This window comes from Antedon mediterranea, chromosome 1 (assembly GCF_964355755.1).
Source record: "Antedon mediterranea chromosome 1, ecAntMedi1.1, whole genome shotgun sequence".
Classification (NCBI taxonomy): domain Eukaryota; kingdom Metazoa; phylum Echinodermata; class Crinoidea; order Comatulida; family Antedonidae; genus Antedon; species Antedon mediterranea.
Genome location: NC_092670.1, coordinates 638,042 through 654,138, shown reverse-complemented (window position 1 = coordinate 654,138; position 16,097 = coordinate 638,042). Strand labels below are relative to the sequence as shown.

Here is a 16,097-nt window from a genome sequence, read left to right as displayed (position 1 = left end):
CAATGATGCCTGCATGTTACGTAATCCATTGTTCTCGAGTCAACCAATCAGAGGGTGGATAACCTTGCTATCAATGCACCTGTTAATTGCTGTTTTTTGTTATTCTTCTTCGAAATTTTGAGATTTTAAAAACTATCTGGATTTAGCCAACCAACTGGAATATAACAGTAGGCTACTTTAGTGGTTTTAACGGGCGTAAAGGTCGATTAACAGGCCAACGTTTGGTCGATTTCCGGACCTTGCAGATTTTTGCTTTATTTTGTAATGTTGATGCTATAGTTAAATGTCGTTGCATTATGGAAGCCATAGTATTATACGATTTTACAGCCACAGAAGATGACGAACTGTCCATCAAAAAAGGATCAATAGTGAAGGTATAGCAGCTTCGTTAGCTTATAAAAACTATCTTACATTTAGTGACATTAAATAAGCAGTGAGTTAAAACTCGTAAGGGTTGCCTCTTCTCTTAGTGTTTGTGCTGTCTATCTGTCTGTCAAAGTTGTTTTTTATAATGTGTTTGCTGAATTTGAATAGTTTAAAAGATGATGAAATAAAAGTGTGGGACGAACCCAAATAAGACAAAAAAAAAAAAAACTATATGTAATTGTTGACAATAATATTATGAGCAGCACAGTAGGCAATCCGGGATACAATCCGTACAATAGGCTACATTTTACCATTGTTGTCTAATAATCATCAATAACATTCATCATTAACCTCTAAATAACCATCGGTCGCCGACCGCTCGTCGTATAGTAGAGTAATGATACATTTAGGACCGATTTGTAGATGTCCCTTTTGGATTATTTGATAACCTTCAGCAGATCGGAGTTATTTTAATAGTCCCTGGTAATTCAGTCATCATGTAGGTTCTACAACTTAAACTGCAGTGAAGTACAAGTCGGGTTCTTCTTATAAAATGGCATTATACCAAATCGATTAAGAGTTTGTAATAGCAGACCTCTCAACCACTCTTTTAATGTTATCGTTTCGTAACTTAGAACTTACTTAGCTGGATACTTTTAAGTCTAAAATATACATTTTTTCTCTTCCAAACCAAAGGTGTTAAATACAGATGAAGATAGACATTGGTTTAAAGCGGAACAAGATGGAAGAGAAGGATTGATTCCAAAAAATTATATTCAAATGAAAGCACACGAGTAAGTTGAAATTAAAATGACTGCTTTTGTTTAAGTACGGACGGGTGTATTATGCTTAAATTTAGCGCAGGCCGCGCCTCCTAGTGTTTTTTTTAATCATTCGTACGCCTAATTTGGTCCGACGGGGAGTTGAGGTGCTGAAAAGGAACTGTTTGGTTCTGTTTTATATTTTATTTATCAAACAATGTTTTATAAAAAGTTCGACCCAGTCTGCAGTGGTTGCTCATGACTGTCAATAGATCAAATATTTTAAACTAAACCATTTATAAGTTTTCTTCGTTTTCGTTAGGTGGTATAAAGGAAAGATAACTCGACGCAATGCTGAGGATACATTAATAAGCCAGCAATTTGATGGCGCTTTCCTTATTCGGGAAAGCGAGAGTACACCCGGAGATTTTTCTCTTTCCGTTAAGTGAGTCTATTTATATAATTATTTCATATTATTATTTCGATTATTAAAATGTCGGTATGTCGCCCTCTATCTGCTTTCAGCTTACCGATCTTTTACTGTAGTTCTTACACAAATATCTACCTGTTATCTTCAATTTCACGTACTTTTTATCGTAATAAACGTATAACGTCATTTTAATTTTTCATTTAAAAAGCAAAATATGTATAATAATAGTACAGTGGTATAGATGTATTAAATATTATCAACGTTTGTACGCTGCTACGCGGCGCGCGCGTCTACTTTTGGTATTTTCGTAATTGTCATGCGGCTGACAAATGCTGACTTTTTGTTACAGATTTGGTACTGGAGTCCAGCATTTTAAAGTTTTACGAGACGGAGCTGGAAAATACTTCTTGTGGGTCGTTAAGTTCAACTCTCTGAACCAGTTGGTGGATTATCATCGTACTTCTTCCGTTAGCCGAACACAAACCATATATCTGAAAGACATGCACCAGGAAAACGAGGTACAACGATACAATTTTGTGCATTTATATTTTGCGACTGAACTAACACAAAATATAGGCTTACGTGCATTTATTTCTGCCCATATAGGCTATAACATTGAAACTGCATTGGTATCGATCTACAGTATAGTATAGTAACAGTATAATTAATTTGTTTACGGTACTTGTAGTATTTTATTTATATTACCTCTCTCATATTAATAGATGATTGTAGAAGCTCTATTTGATTTCGTGGCACAGGAGGAAGGGGAACTAAGTTTATTAAAGGGTCAACACATAGAGGTCATCGATAGAACCGATCAGAATTGGTGGAGAGGGCGTCTTAGTGGTAAAGAAGGCATGTTCCCTGCCCCATACGTTAAATCTATAAATCAATAATTACAGGAGCGGACGTGCAGTTATTAGTTATAGTTATTGCCTATAAATGTTAAAATCAATTCCTATTAAATTGTCCGAGTTCACACAGAATGTAGGCCTAACATAAGTCGTAAATACTCTTGATTAAAATCACGAAATTAATTTCTTTAACATGGTTATTGTACTTGAACTGCATGAACTTATAGGTCAATTGATTGTGTAATAATAAGCCTTCACAATTGTCTACTTCAATGTTAGTTGTCATTTTATAGTTTCAATTACGTAATATATATTTTAACTTCCCATGAAAGTCAACCCGATACGTTATTGCCACGACCGGGATTGGTGAGATAAAATATCTCCTGGAATAACTATATATAGCAATAATGAATGACGTTGCATTGTTATAATAGTAAAATGGAAAATAAATATTTGGTGACTAAAAATAAACAATGTGTTTTTTTGTGGCGATTAAAAAACAAACTGTCCCAAAAGAATAATTCAACTATACTGTCGTGTACCAGGAAGTTCCACTGATGTGTGTCATGAAGATCATCACACCCAGAATCCCTTGCGGTAATTCTAATAGGAAATACGGAAGACTACGAAATAGCGTGTTTTTTTCGTCTTAAAAGGACATTATTTCTTATTTTTATAGCAGACGTGTACTATTAAAACCACCATCTGCTATAGATCTACCAAAACTAATAATTCGTGCGTTGATTTACGTAAAACACAGGGATATTTGGGTATTTTTAACTCATAAATTGTCGATTGTTCTGAACACTTGCGAAAGCAGTAGGATCGTCAGTCAATAAAAATGGAAGCAATTGCCTTGTTTGATTTCAAAGCAACGGCAGAAGATGAATTATCTTTTAATAAAGGCCAAGTTTTAAAGGTAAATGACATATATAAAATGTGTGTACATGCTATGTGTACAAATAACGTCAGATGTGTATTTTAATTAACTATTTGATGAGCCAATATACATAATAGATTAGGATATTTCCAACTGTAGGCCGCCTCCTGTATGTCGTAGTACCAGACAGAAACTATAAAATCATAATCAGGGAGCTGTCGATCCGGTTGATAATTTCTTTGATGTCAAACTTTGCTTGTAGCCTAGGCCTAGCTAGAAGACTAGTACCCGAGCCGGCCTAGACTGGAATAGGAGCTAGGCCTATACTTATTAGACTAGATAGTTAATTAAGAACAGTCTGTCTGTGTTTTGTTTCAAGGATGTTTTAAGTTTCCTGTACTTTTGCGTCATTAATCTTTTGGGAATTCAAATGAGTTTATTTTATTTTATAAATCTTAAGTAGGCTAGGCCTAGGCTAGGAATAGGATGCGTGTCTTCTTTTCAGTGTAAATAGTCAAGGGCCGCTAGAAAAACAATTAAGAAGAAAAGTATTTATACTTCTTTCTAGCCTAGGCCCTAGCCCCTCTAGGCCCTAGCCCCTAGGCCCTAGCCCCTAGGCCCTAGCCCCTAGGCCCTAGCCCCTAGGCCCTAGCCCCTAGCCTAGTAGGCCTAGGCTGTAGATCAAAAATAATTTTTTGTGAGGTATTTGTATATTCACAAAGAAAAGATATAAAATGTAATTTGAAATGAAATGTAGGCCTAGAAAAAACATGCATGGAAAAGATGTTACAGCAATAATGCACTTGTCAATTGTATGACTCACTATACGACCCCCGGGAGAGGTGCGTCATGGGGTGCGTCATTTACAAATAATTACTGACGCAGGGGTGCGTCAAAAAACCTAGATGGTACGTCACATCAATGAACAAGGTGTGTCAATGTCCGTCACTTTACCACCCACCATATCATAAACAACATGGTCACAGTGCGTCAAAATGGGTGCGTCATGGTCACCTAAAGGTAAGTCACCTTTTTGACGCACGGGTGCGTCATGGTATTCAAAAGTATGACGCACATCGGACAAATGACGCACCTCTCCCGGGGGTCGTATAGTGGGTCATACAATTGACAAGTGCATAATGAACCACTGAAGAAAGACGGAAGATATTTACGTTAGTGTATTAAACTATATACTGTACAATAATAAAATAATTATGAAATATTCTTTAGTTATAGACCCATTAAACCAGTGAGTTTATGATTATTTAGATTAAATTAAACAGAACTGATATTTAAAAAAGCTGTGTTAAAGATGTATTATCCCCTGAACTTTTTTTTTTAAACTTCTTTTGTTAAATATGCCATTTTAATGTCACATAATAGTTACCACACACAACAAAAATTTAATCGAAACAAAATTTATTTACCTGAAAAATTGGCTGGCATCCAATGGGTTTTTGATTGAATTTTACCATTTAATTTGTCATTCAAAGTCTGATTTAATTAATATTAAATTTGTTATGATTTTGGGGGACAATTTATCTTTAATGAGATATTGAATCACATTTGGTTTTTAATAGATTTTAAACAAAGAACACGATAGAAATTGGTTTAAAGCGGAGTATGAAGGAAGAGAAGGACTTGTACCTAAAAATTACATACAGATGAAATGTCATGAGTAAGTGGACTAAAATTGTTAAATTGAGTGTATCCACCCACCACCCTTGTCACTCTGTCTTGTATCCACCCACCACCCTTGTCACTCTGTCTTGTATCCACCCACCACCCTTGTCACTCTGTCTTGTATCCACCCACCACCCTTGTCACTCTGTCTTGTATCCACTCACCACCCTTGTCACTCTGTCTTGTTACTAATACTATGTATTTGGGCAGTACAGTCATTGTGCACTGTACTATCATAGCTAAGTAAGTAATATTTATTGCTTTCCATGGACAGTACAATTTATTAAACAGCGTAAAATATGAAGGAAAATCAATTCATAGGTAATAATGTTCAGCGCTTAGAGGTTTTAAAACATTAGGCGCTATATAAACATTAGGCGCTATATAAACATTAGGCGCTATATAAACATTAGGCGCTATATAAACTACGCTCGCGCTAACCGCTCGCCAATTCGCCAATGGCGACTGGAGTCTCCATTTGGCGAAAATAATTATTGCCTCGTTCGCCAAATTGGCGAAAACACATTTCCAAGCCTAGGCCTAGCCTGATCGGCGTGACTTCTTATGGGAGCGACAATTCGGCACACTTCGGTACTTTTTGACTCGGGTACACTTTTTACCACCACAGCATTTTATGTGACGACGTCATGATCGCCTTATTCATTTTTTTTAGTTCTGTTTAAACATGCTCAGAGCGTGCCTCGATGACGTTTTAATGACACACAGTTAATGTGATTGGTTCGTGGCCGGCCGTCGTCGACGTGATGATGAGCGAATAAAACTAAAAGGGGAAGTCCCTATTCTTCGACGTAGAAAATGAACTTCGCGAGAAGAAAATGTAAACAGCAACATGTGGACGAATACTTCCGTAAACGAGGCTGTTCTGTTATTTAAAAAGGGGAATTTTAAATTTAACAAAGTAATTACCTCAATAGTATAATGTTAACATGTTTAATTTTATTTCCCTTTCGATTATTCTAACCGAAAGTTGCGCTTTAAATTGAATAGCTAAGAAACAGCGTATACTCCTACAATGGCAACCCTGGCCAAAGCGCGTTTCGGCCGCCTACATAGAATGGGTTACGGCCGCTGCATAGCAAATTCAAAGCTTCTTAAATTTCTGCGGTACATTTTTTCCTAACGTACTTGTTTTATATAATAGATTGATAAATATTCCACTTATTAAATAATTTAATAAATCGGTAAAATTGACGTTTCGAAGCAAATATTCCATGATGAGAGGCGACATTTTTCGACATGCCTCGTGTGCGGCGAAGACTAGTTCAGAAAATGGAACAGTCCACTGCGGGGGTTATCCAATCATTAATTAACGCGCTAATACATGCATACCATGCACATTGCCTGGGCGACGGTAATTTAGTAATAAGCGGAGAACTGAATCCCCCGTAAGGAAAATGGTAAACACTGATATTTATGGTAGGGATTATTTTTTTCAGTGGTTTGTCTTGTTGGCTTCTTCGCACGAGGTCCACGCAAAGTCAAATAAAACGATGTGGTTTTATCAAACAGAAATATAAATTAGCTTTAATTCAATACTAAATTAGCCAGATTTTGATAATGAGAAAGACTCAAAAATTCAATTTTTATCGTTAAAATTGACATATGAGGCGGATGTACATAATAATAATAACCGATTTACATATCAAAATAAAGAGTATTTAAAGCCTGATAACATGCAACAAAAATTACTCCACCACTTATTATGGACCTCGTGCGATCGGGTGCGTAAATGGGTAGGTGTTTTCCAAAGTTATTTTTAGCGCGCGGATTTCGGCTCGCCGGCTTTTGTACCTCATTTTTAACTCGCGTTTTCTATTAAAATATTTAATAAACATAGATTAAAAATATATAAAAACAATCCCTTAAACAAGATCTTTCCAGGCATATAATTTTTATTCTCATGGGTACATAAGAAATAGTATATTTTTAACTTCAAAGACACGTCACTTTTTGAAATTTCACGAACGTGTTAAAATCGCAGTAACGAAAATCAGCTTCATTGGGATACCTAATAATAATATAAATGTAAAAGAAGTAAAATAACAAACAAATACATGCATTATTTATTTAATAAACGTTTTTGCGAATTTTTATGGTTTTTTAAATTTGGCTAAAGGATTTTCAATTTGGCTAATGTTTTTCAAAACCTTTCGCCATTCTGGCGAACGAAAATTTGACCTTAGCGCGAGCGTAGATAAACATTAGGCGCTATATAAACATTAGGCGCTATATAAACATTAGGCGCTATATATAAACATTAGGCGCTATATAAACATTAGGCGCTATATAAACATTAGGCGCTATATAAACATTAGGCGCTATATAAACATTAGGCGCTATATAAATCCGGGATATTATTATTTCAATTCAATTCAATTTCAAAAAAACATTTATTTGTTCAACAATGGCATTAAACAGTATAATATATAGATGTGTACATAAATGAAAACATTAGTAATAGCCATCATTTGGGGTCTTCTCTAGAAGAAATCAAGTTTATAGAATAATACAAAGACTTGAGACAAAAAAAAACCTGGAAAGCAGGGGGATAAGCCTTTTTTTAAGCCCAAGGGCTTGTTTCCAAAGGGGTCCCCAAAAATAAAGTGAATAATGGTAAGTATGGTGAGTAACAAGATGCAAATGGAGACTTAACTATTTTTCTTGCTTGGGAAAAAAAATTGCAATCCACTTAAATGGAATTGAAGGTAAATGAAAAGAAAACCCTGTTTCTTCCCCAATTGTCCAACTGTAAACATGGAATTCCCCAGCAAGGGTCATCATTTTAAGCACACTTATCATTTATTATTGTTAATTATTAATTTTAGTTTATAGTCAATGCAAGGATATTTGATCTTTGAATGTTTGCCTTTGATTTAAATATTAACTTTTTCTTTATAAATAGAACTACTGTACTTTTGCCAATCACTAGACCACTTGATGTTCTAACAAGCCTGTAGGCCTAGACCTGCACAGTAGCAAATGTACAGTACAAGCCTGTAGGCCTAGACCTGCACAGTAGCAAATGTACAAGCCTGTAGGCCTAGACCTGTGGCAAATGTCAAAACGAGTTGGCTATTTCTTGTTTTTGAATGAACAATGAAACAGAGAGACAATGAAATTAGAGCAACTAAATTGGTGTACATGATCTTTTAATTGTTTTCATTTTCTACTCAACAGATGGTTTTATGGGAAAATACAACGTGTCAAAGCAGAAGAGCTTCTCAACGCACATCATATCAATGATGGCGCCTTCCTTATTCGAGAAAGTGAAAGTAGTCCAGGAGAGTTCTCACTTTCAGTAAAGTAAGTTATGATGAAAAAAGACAAACAAATAATCAAACAATTCAATCTTTAGTAAAAACTAGTCATATTAGTATAGACTAAATATTAGAATAGACTAAATATTAGTATAGACTAAATATTAGAATAGCCTAAATATTAGAATAGACTAAATATTACAATAGCCTAAATATTAGAATAGACTAAATATTACAATAGCCTAAATATAGCCTAAATATTAGAATAGACTAAATATTAAGAATAGACTAAATATTAAGAATAGACTAAATATTAGAATAGACTAAATATTAGAATAGCCTAAATATTAAGAATATAGACTAAATATTAGAATAGACTAAATATTAGTATAGACTAAATATTAGTAGAGACTAAATATTAGAATAGACTAAATATTAGAATAGACTAAATATTAGAATAGACTAAATATTAGAATAGACTAAATATTAGAATAGACTAAATATTACAATAGCCTAAATAGACTAAATATTAAGAATATAGACTAAATATTAGTATAGACTAAATATTAGAATAGACTAAATATTAGAATAGACTAAATATTAAGAATAGACTAAATATTAGAATAGACTAAATATTAGAATAGACTAAATATTAGTAGAGACTAAATATTAGTAGAGACTAAATATTAGAATAGACTAAATATTAGAATAGACTAAATATTAGAATAGACTAAATATTACAATAGACTAAATATTACAATAGACTAAATATTACAATAGACTAAATATTACAATAGCCTAAATATTACAATAGCCTAAATAGACTAAATATTAAGAATATAGACTAAATATTAGTATAGACTAAATATTAGAATAGACTAAATATTAAGAATAGACTAAATATTAGTATAGATTAAATATTAGAATAGACTAAATATTAGTATAGACTAAATATATATTGTAAAACAACGAATGCAAATATGGTTTTAACAACAACAAAATCAATCATTTTATGTATATATAGCAAATTTTTTTATTACAACTACTTTCAACGTCTGTTAGACTAAATATTAAGAATAGACTAAATATTAGAATAGACTAAATATTAAGAATAGACTAAATATTAAGAATAGACTAAATATTAGAATAGACTAAATATTAAAAATATTAAATATTAGAATAGACTAATAATATTAGAATCTATAGACTAAATATTCAAGGGACAATACATCTTAGCAAATAATCAATTTGCTAAACAATAGTTCATGAGCCAAAGAGTCAGAGTGATATTGTTGTTATTTCATTTTTTACATCCTTTTTATTGTTATGTAAGTATTGTATTGTAATTTTGTAATTGCAACGTTTTTAGCCTTGCGGCTACTTGTTGTAAGTTTTATACCAGAATAAATAAATAAAAAAATAAATAAATATTAGAATAGACTAAATATTAAAAATATTAAATATTAGAATAGACTAAAAAATATTAAGAATATACTAAAAAAATATTAATGAATATACTAAAAAAATATTAATGAATATACTAAAAAAATATTAATGAATTTATACTAAAAAAATATTAAGAAAAGACTAAAAAATATTAAGAAAAGACTAAAAAATATTAAGAAAAGACTAAATATTAGAATAGCACTCAACCAAGCTAGTGAGCAGCTATTTATTCATTTATACTGTATAAGTAAATAAAGAGAGTTTCCCTAATTTAACAATTAAAGATGTATTGTCCCCCAAAATCATGAAAAATAAAGATTTTTAAAATCGGACTTTGAATAGGCCATTTTGCAATTTTAATGAAGTTGTTCACTTCCATAAGAAAAAAAACGGGGGAAAAAATTATTTCACCTATAAAAAGACAAAATAAACAGTTAAATTACCCAAAAACTCATTGTCTTCCAGACAATTTGACCATTTTTTGCTTTAAATTACATTTTTCTCGGGTAAATAAATTTTTTTCAGACCAAATTTTTTGTGAGAGTGAATAACTATTATGTGACATTAAAATAACATATTCAACAAAAAAATTTAAAAAAATATTTTTTTAGGGGGACAATATATCTTTAACTATATTTTGGTATTGCTTATAGATATGCGGATAAAGTTCAACATTTTAAGGTTCTACGAGACGGAGCTGGCAAGTACTTCCTGTGGGTCGTGAAATTCAACTCCCTCAACGAACTGGTTCATTACCACCGTACTTCATCAGTCAGCCGAACTCAAGCAATACTTTTAAAAGACATGATGAACACAGTAAGAAAACAAGTTTGAATAAATACTGATTTGTTATTGTTTACAAGTGGCGAGTAAATGGTAGTAAAGTCAGTCGTCATGTGTTTTTAAAAGAAAACAATGTAAAGTTAAGAGTGTCTTAATGCTTTTACTTCTGGAGATGGTTGTACAGCAGTCCTTATTCTTGTTTCTTGCAGTATTACTAATTGCTGTTATTATTATAATACTCCTTTTATTTCTTTAGTTATGCAGAGTTAGAGCGAACTTTGACTTCATCCCGCAAGAAGATGGCGAGCTTAGTTTCAGCATGGGTGACATTATTGAAGTTTTAGACGACTCTGACAGCAATTGGTGGAAAGGTAAACTAGGAGGTCGAGAGGGGATGTTTCCAACACCTTACGTTTCAAAATACAACAATTAAATATACATTTTAAATACAATTTCTATATAAGGTTCTTCATTGTAAGAGGATGAGAAGGAGTATACAATTGTCAATGTTGAGCACTAAACAATATTAGATATCTTTTGGGGCCAGAAATTTGTACCATATATTCTTACATTTAGGGTAAAGAGGTAGATTTGGTCAACAACGAAAAACTAAGACCAATTGTCGGTTGATATAGGTTTTATTAACTCCTGTAGGCATCGCAAACCTTTTGTCATTATATGTGAGAGTATACAGTATTAAATTAAAATACAATCGCTTTATAAAATGACCTTTGACATGATGAAATGTCTCCTTTTTTTGCAACAATTATGGGTATTTGCTATCACATGTTGCACTCAAATAGTGGTTTCTTAATTAAGGTGTTTCTTTAGTTAGTCCCTTTGAGTTTTCACTGTAAATGTACATATTGTGTCGAAAACAATAACCAATTAATTAACCAATTGAAGCTGGTTCGGCTGTGAGTTTGTAACGCATACTTTTCGTAATAACTTTTATAGAATGCGATGGGAAATTTTCTAGAGTAAATTTATCCAAATTAGCAGGTGCAAAGAACTTTTAAGCTCTGTCTACACTATCAAACATTATGTTGTCAACAAAATGTGATGTGCCCAAATATGGTAATACTGTACTTTATATGATGTCATCGTGTCCATATATGGGCATCACATTTTGTTGTCAACGTGAAGTTTGATAGTGTTAACAGAGCTGTATGTTACAACAACTTTTTTCCATACACAAAGTCAGCCATTTGATATACTCCAATTCAAACCAAAGTTCATTTTATTTTAATAAACAAATATTTAAGTTGAAACAATTTTTTATATTAATTAAGGTCACATGACCAACAATCATTGTATAATCAAATAGTAACAATCATGATGATCCTTTAAATAAAGATTTGTAGCAGCGAGGGCAGCACCACAATCGTCACGCATGATCAGGTCTGTGTAGATTTGATGGTTTGTGTTTAAAGTATAAAAGTACCTACAGTATGTAAAAGAATACACTAGTCAATTGAAGGTTACCTGACTAAACATACAGCAACAGGTCTCAACTGATCTGTTAGCTACTGTAGTAAAATGATTGTGATGATGGTGGTGATGATGATTATGATGGTAGCTAGTTTGAAATAAAATCATGAATGGTCATCCAGCTTTATTATAAAATTCTTAGAATGACCACAAAAAAACATTAATTAAATCTGCAGTTATTGAGGGTTGTTTTTCCACTATGCCTTCTTTGTACTTCAGTTTTTATTTCTAATTATGAATGTTTATTACAAGCAACTCAATGTGTGTGTGTATTACTAAATCAAGCAACCATGTGATAGTTTGATGGTTCAATGACATCTAATAGATGACCCAAGCTTTCTTCCTCTAGCGATGATAATTTCTGAACTTTTGCAATTTGTAAATATGTTGTTTTTTGTTAAATACGAAGTACAGTAGTTAATGTATCTAAGATGGCCGTGATGGAATGTTGGGATAATCGGGGGAGGAAAGGCAATCAGTTTTAATTATTCGTAATTAAGAGAAGACATGTAAAAGTGGTGTGAAGAAATGCATTTGCGCAATTTGACAGTAATGACAAATGTATTGTTCAAACTGTGTGAAAGTATAGTATATAAACAGACAAGAATTTAAATGATGGCTGTATGTAAGGGTGTACTCTGTATTAAGACAAGACCATCAAATTGTGACACTGTAAATTCAGTGACGTAATAATCATATATATATTGGGTACAGTAGAGTGATTCTATTTCAACGCTTGCATCATTGGTTTATAACCACCCTTTGGTGTCAAAGGTCATGAGCTATGTTACTCATATCAACCACAGCTTAAAAACTGGTTACATTTTCACTTTGACAGGTGCCCTCTATAGTTGATTCAATGTGCGGATATAGGGCACGTGTACATTCTTATGCATGTCTATAAGGAATGAATGTATCACTGCTAGTCGTGTTAAATCTGTGTAAATTTTAAAATGTTTCACTGTAGCTAAGTTATTTTTAATGATTTTGTTTTTCTCTATGAAACACTGGAAGAAGTGTCATCGTACTATTTGGCAGTATGATATTTTAAAACTCTCATCGTATTTTAGAAATATTGGTTTTATATAATTTTATTTTTTGTACTCATATAATGACAAATCAGTAGTGTAAAACATTTTAAAGTTCAACTTCGCTATTCAATTTTGATTCTTTATTATCATAGTGTTCCATCAACCCACCAAAAAAAATGTCTTTTGTATTCAGCTAATGTTAACCTGTCAACCATAAGCAACAATATTAATAAAATATTTGTATCAACAATTTTAATAATTATAATATTTGTATTAGTTTCAGTCCAACTGACTTGGGTAACCATGATTAGGTGGCATGTTTTGTTTTGGGACCAAATTAAATCAACTGATCATTTGGAGGGTTGGCTGACCCCTGACCTTTGTAGTATGGTTTATATTATATAATTTTGTTAATGACTTACATAATGTTTGTATACTCAAATGATATTAATATGTCTATATCAAAACTTTTTTTTGTGTGGTGATAAAATATGGTAGGGAATCATGTCAAAATTATTCTACTGCAGTTTACTGCAGTAACAATTGAATTTAAAGTTTATAAACATGATGTTATGATGCCAAAAAAGAATGCTAAATATTTGCATAAACATGAGTAAATAAAATGTAGTTGCTGCAGTAACTGCAGTAAAATAATGTTGACATGGTTTGTTATAAGAGCCTACCATAAAGGTACTGCAGTTATTCATGTAGATACTGTACTTATGCATTGTGGGTAATACTATAAATATTTACATAATCCCATGTTATGATATTGTTTTAACATGAAAAATTGATCTTAATAGAATTACTGAAATAAAATGATTGACTTAATTTCTGATAATTGATAGCTAAGCGGAAAAAAAAACAACTTCCTGTTTATAAATGTTGTGTACTTCTATTTGTGTGTCATTGTTATTTTCTAGATAGTGCTATATTACAATCATGACTCCTTATGTCCTCATCATGCTTATAAATTGGTTTGCTGTAGTACAATTAAATCATAAAGGAAAATGTTGGACAGGTTTTGAAATACTGTACTTTTAACAAAAATGTTTTGCGATGGTTTATCAGAATCTTGTAAATAGACGTTATTTCTTCATAATTATATATATATTTTCAATTCCTGTAGTGTTCTTCTTAACATACGTAGTTTGATTTGCCTACCATAGAGGTAGCAACTATTTAATTGCATTATAATCAGATATATATTTTTTGTTAAGAATGTGTGTAAAGAATTTTAATCACTAATTTATTTTTTACTTTTTTTTTGTGCATGATTCAAATCACAAATTGTTTTACTGTAGGAGCTTCCTATTGTGCTTGTTTATAAAGAAAAAGTAAAATAGTCTTCATATTAATAAGTCATAAGTCATATTAAAATAGTCTTCATATTAATAAGTCATTTTTAAAACAGTTGGCACTTCCATCACTCGCATGTAACCAAAGAACACATCCTTCAAGTATACTCCATTTTTGTCAGTGACTCCACTCCACATCATGAATGAAAAAGGCAAAAATTCATTTATATACACACAAAAAGGTTGCCGTACAAATCAACATACATCTGGCTTATTTCTGTACAGTTGCATATGGAGTGTGGGTTTTGCTAGGTGATGTCAAAGGTCAAAGGTTACCTAGTAAAAACAAAACTTATGTATTATGAAACTAGTATTTATTAGCACATAGACAATTTGCTTTTCCATAAATTGTTTTATTTTGTAATTAGATAATTGAGAATGCAAATTAAGCTTTGGTAATTAGCTTACTATACATGATATGGGTGATACTTCAATGTTGTTATCATATTATATTTCATAGTATTGCTATACAGTAATTTTTATAAGGAATTTACAGTTGTGGCTGTATTTTGAAATGTGCCAAATATTACAGTGTTGGCAGACAACCCACCACCCATTATTGTTATACCATATAGATTATGATTTTTTTTAGTACGGTATATATTTTCATTATTTTGTTTAGACTTTTATTTGATTTATGTATGCATAATATTGTACTCTTTAATTTACTTGAACAAAGCTGGAAGCTAGACATGACTTTGTTTTCGTTATTTCTTTCGTTGTTGTTTTGCGTCATTTCTCTGTCAATAAGTTTGACTTTTTTCTTCTGACTTCGGTTGAAAGTTTGCAATGAAAGGAAAAAATATAATTTACTGTATTTTTTATTTAGTTTTGTAAAAATGGAGTTTAAAGATGAAAAGTAGACTGAAGCTCTCTCTACACTATCAAAGTTTATGTGACAAAAAAAATGTGATTTGATATATGGACATGATGATGTCATATTTGGGAATATTACTACCATATTTGGGCACATTTAGTTTGATAGTTTAGACAGAGCATCATCTAATAAGACCCAATAATACACCCGCAAAACTAGCGTAAGAGGAAAGATAACAAGAAAGTTAAAAAACCAGTTGGAAAATATGGATAAAAATGATACAGGATGACTTGAAAACAGCAATAAATTACACTGGCCCACTTGAGACGCACCCAGCCCACAAAATAAATGGCACAACAATTATAGAACGTGCTATGTCTACCAATGATGAAGTGTATTGATATGTTTATTTGGTTCATCATAAAAGGAAAAAAATTACTCAAATTCGTATGCAGATTAATTTATATTTGTTTTTCGTTTCCCTCGAAATTTGGTGAAAAAGGCTATTGTATCATTAAATATTTATATAAATATTAACAGTCTTATCTATGGAAACACTGAAACACCTTTGGAAAATTCTCTACTGTTGGTGGCGTCCTTCATGCTTATCTATGACGCGCCCTCTATGGTTTTGTTCTTTTTTACTCGAAGCAGATTTCTGTGAGTTATTTCCACCATGTATCGATAATAAAATCCATTTAAATCCTTGTTGGTATACAATTAATTAACCAAAGCTATACATTTTGTCAATATTTAGTAGTTTATACAAACGTTAGAAAATGTTTGTAGGTGTTTTGCAACCCCAAGTCAAAGATATATACAATTTAAAAACTAGGCCTAGACTAAACCTGCCGCAAAGATGTATAGTAAACAATACAGAGTTTACAGACACTCTACTAATGTGCCTAATTACTAACCT

At 32.0% G+C, this 16,097-nt stretch overlaps 2 protein-coding genes across 2 annotated transcripts; both read left to right on the top strand.

Moving 5' to 3' along the window:
* Positions 1-69: 69 nt before the first annotated feature.
* On the top strand, positions 70-2,882 carry LOC140051871 (growth factor receptor-bound protein 2-like). Its single transcript, XM_072097205.1, has 5 exons — positions 70-374; positions 1,063-1,160; positions 1,450-1,572; positions 1,907-2,075; positions 2,280-2,882. The coding sequence occupies exons 1-5, from the start codon at positions 297-299 to the stop codon at positions 2,451-2,453; spliced, it is 642 nt and encodes a 213-aa protein (XP_071953306.1). The 5' UTR covers positions 70-296; the 3' UTR covers positions 2,454-2,882.
* An 88-nt stretch (positions 2,883-2,970) lies between these two features.
* Positions 2,971-15,057, top strand: LOC140051863 (growth factor receptor-bound protein 2-like). The gene is made up of 5 exons (XM_072097194.1): positions 2,971-3,330; positions 4,872-4,969; positions 8,173-8,298; positions 10,352-10,514; positions 10,738-15,057. The coding sequence occupies exons 1-5, from the start codon at positions 3,253-3,255 to the stop codon at positions 10,912-10,914; spliced, it is 642 nt and encodes a 213-aa protein (XP_071953295.1). The 5' UTR covers positions 2,971-3,252; the 3' UTR covers positions 10,915-15,057.
* The last annotated feature ends 1,040 nt before the right edge of the window (positions 15,058-16,097 follow it).

Coding starts and splice junctions, on each gene's coding strand:
- LOC140051863 (XM_072097194.1), top strand. CDS start 3,253: ATGGAAGCAATTGCCTTGTTTGATTTCAAAGCAACGGCAGAAGATGAA. Junction 4,970..8,172: donor ATACAGATGAAATGTCATGA/GTAAGTGGACTA, acceptor TCTACTCAACAG/ATGGTTTTATGGGAAAATAC. Junction 10,515..10,737: donor TAAAAGACATGATGAACACA/GTAAGAAAACAA, acceptor TTATTTCTTTAG/TTATGCAGAGTTAGAGCGAA.
- LOC140051871 (XM_072097205.1), top strand. CDS start 297: ATGGAAGCCATAGTATTATACGATTTTACAGCCACAGAAGATGACGAA. Junction 375..1,062: donor AAAAAGGATCAATAGTGAAG/GTATAGCAGCTT, acceptor TCCAAACCAAAG/GTGTTAAATACAGATGAAGA. Junction 1,161..1,449: donor ATTCAAATGAAAGCACACGA/GTAAGTTGAAAT, acceptor CGTTTTCGTTAG/GTGGTATAAAGGAAAGATAA.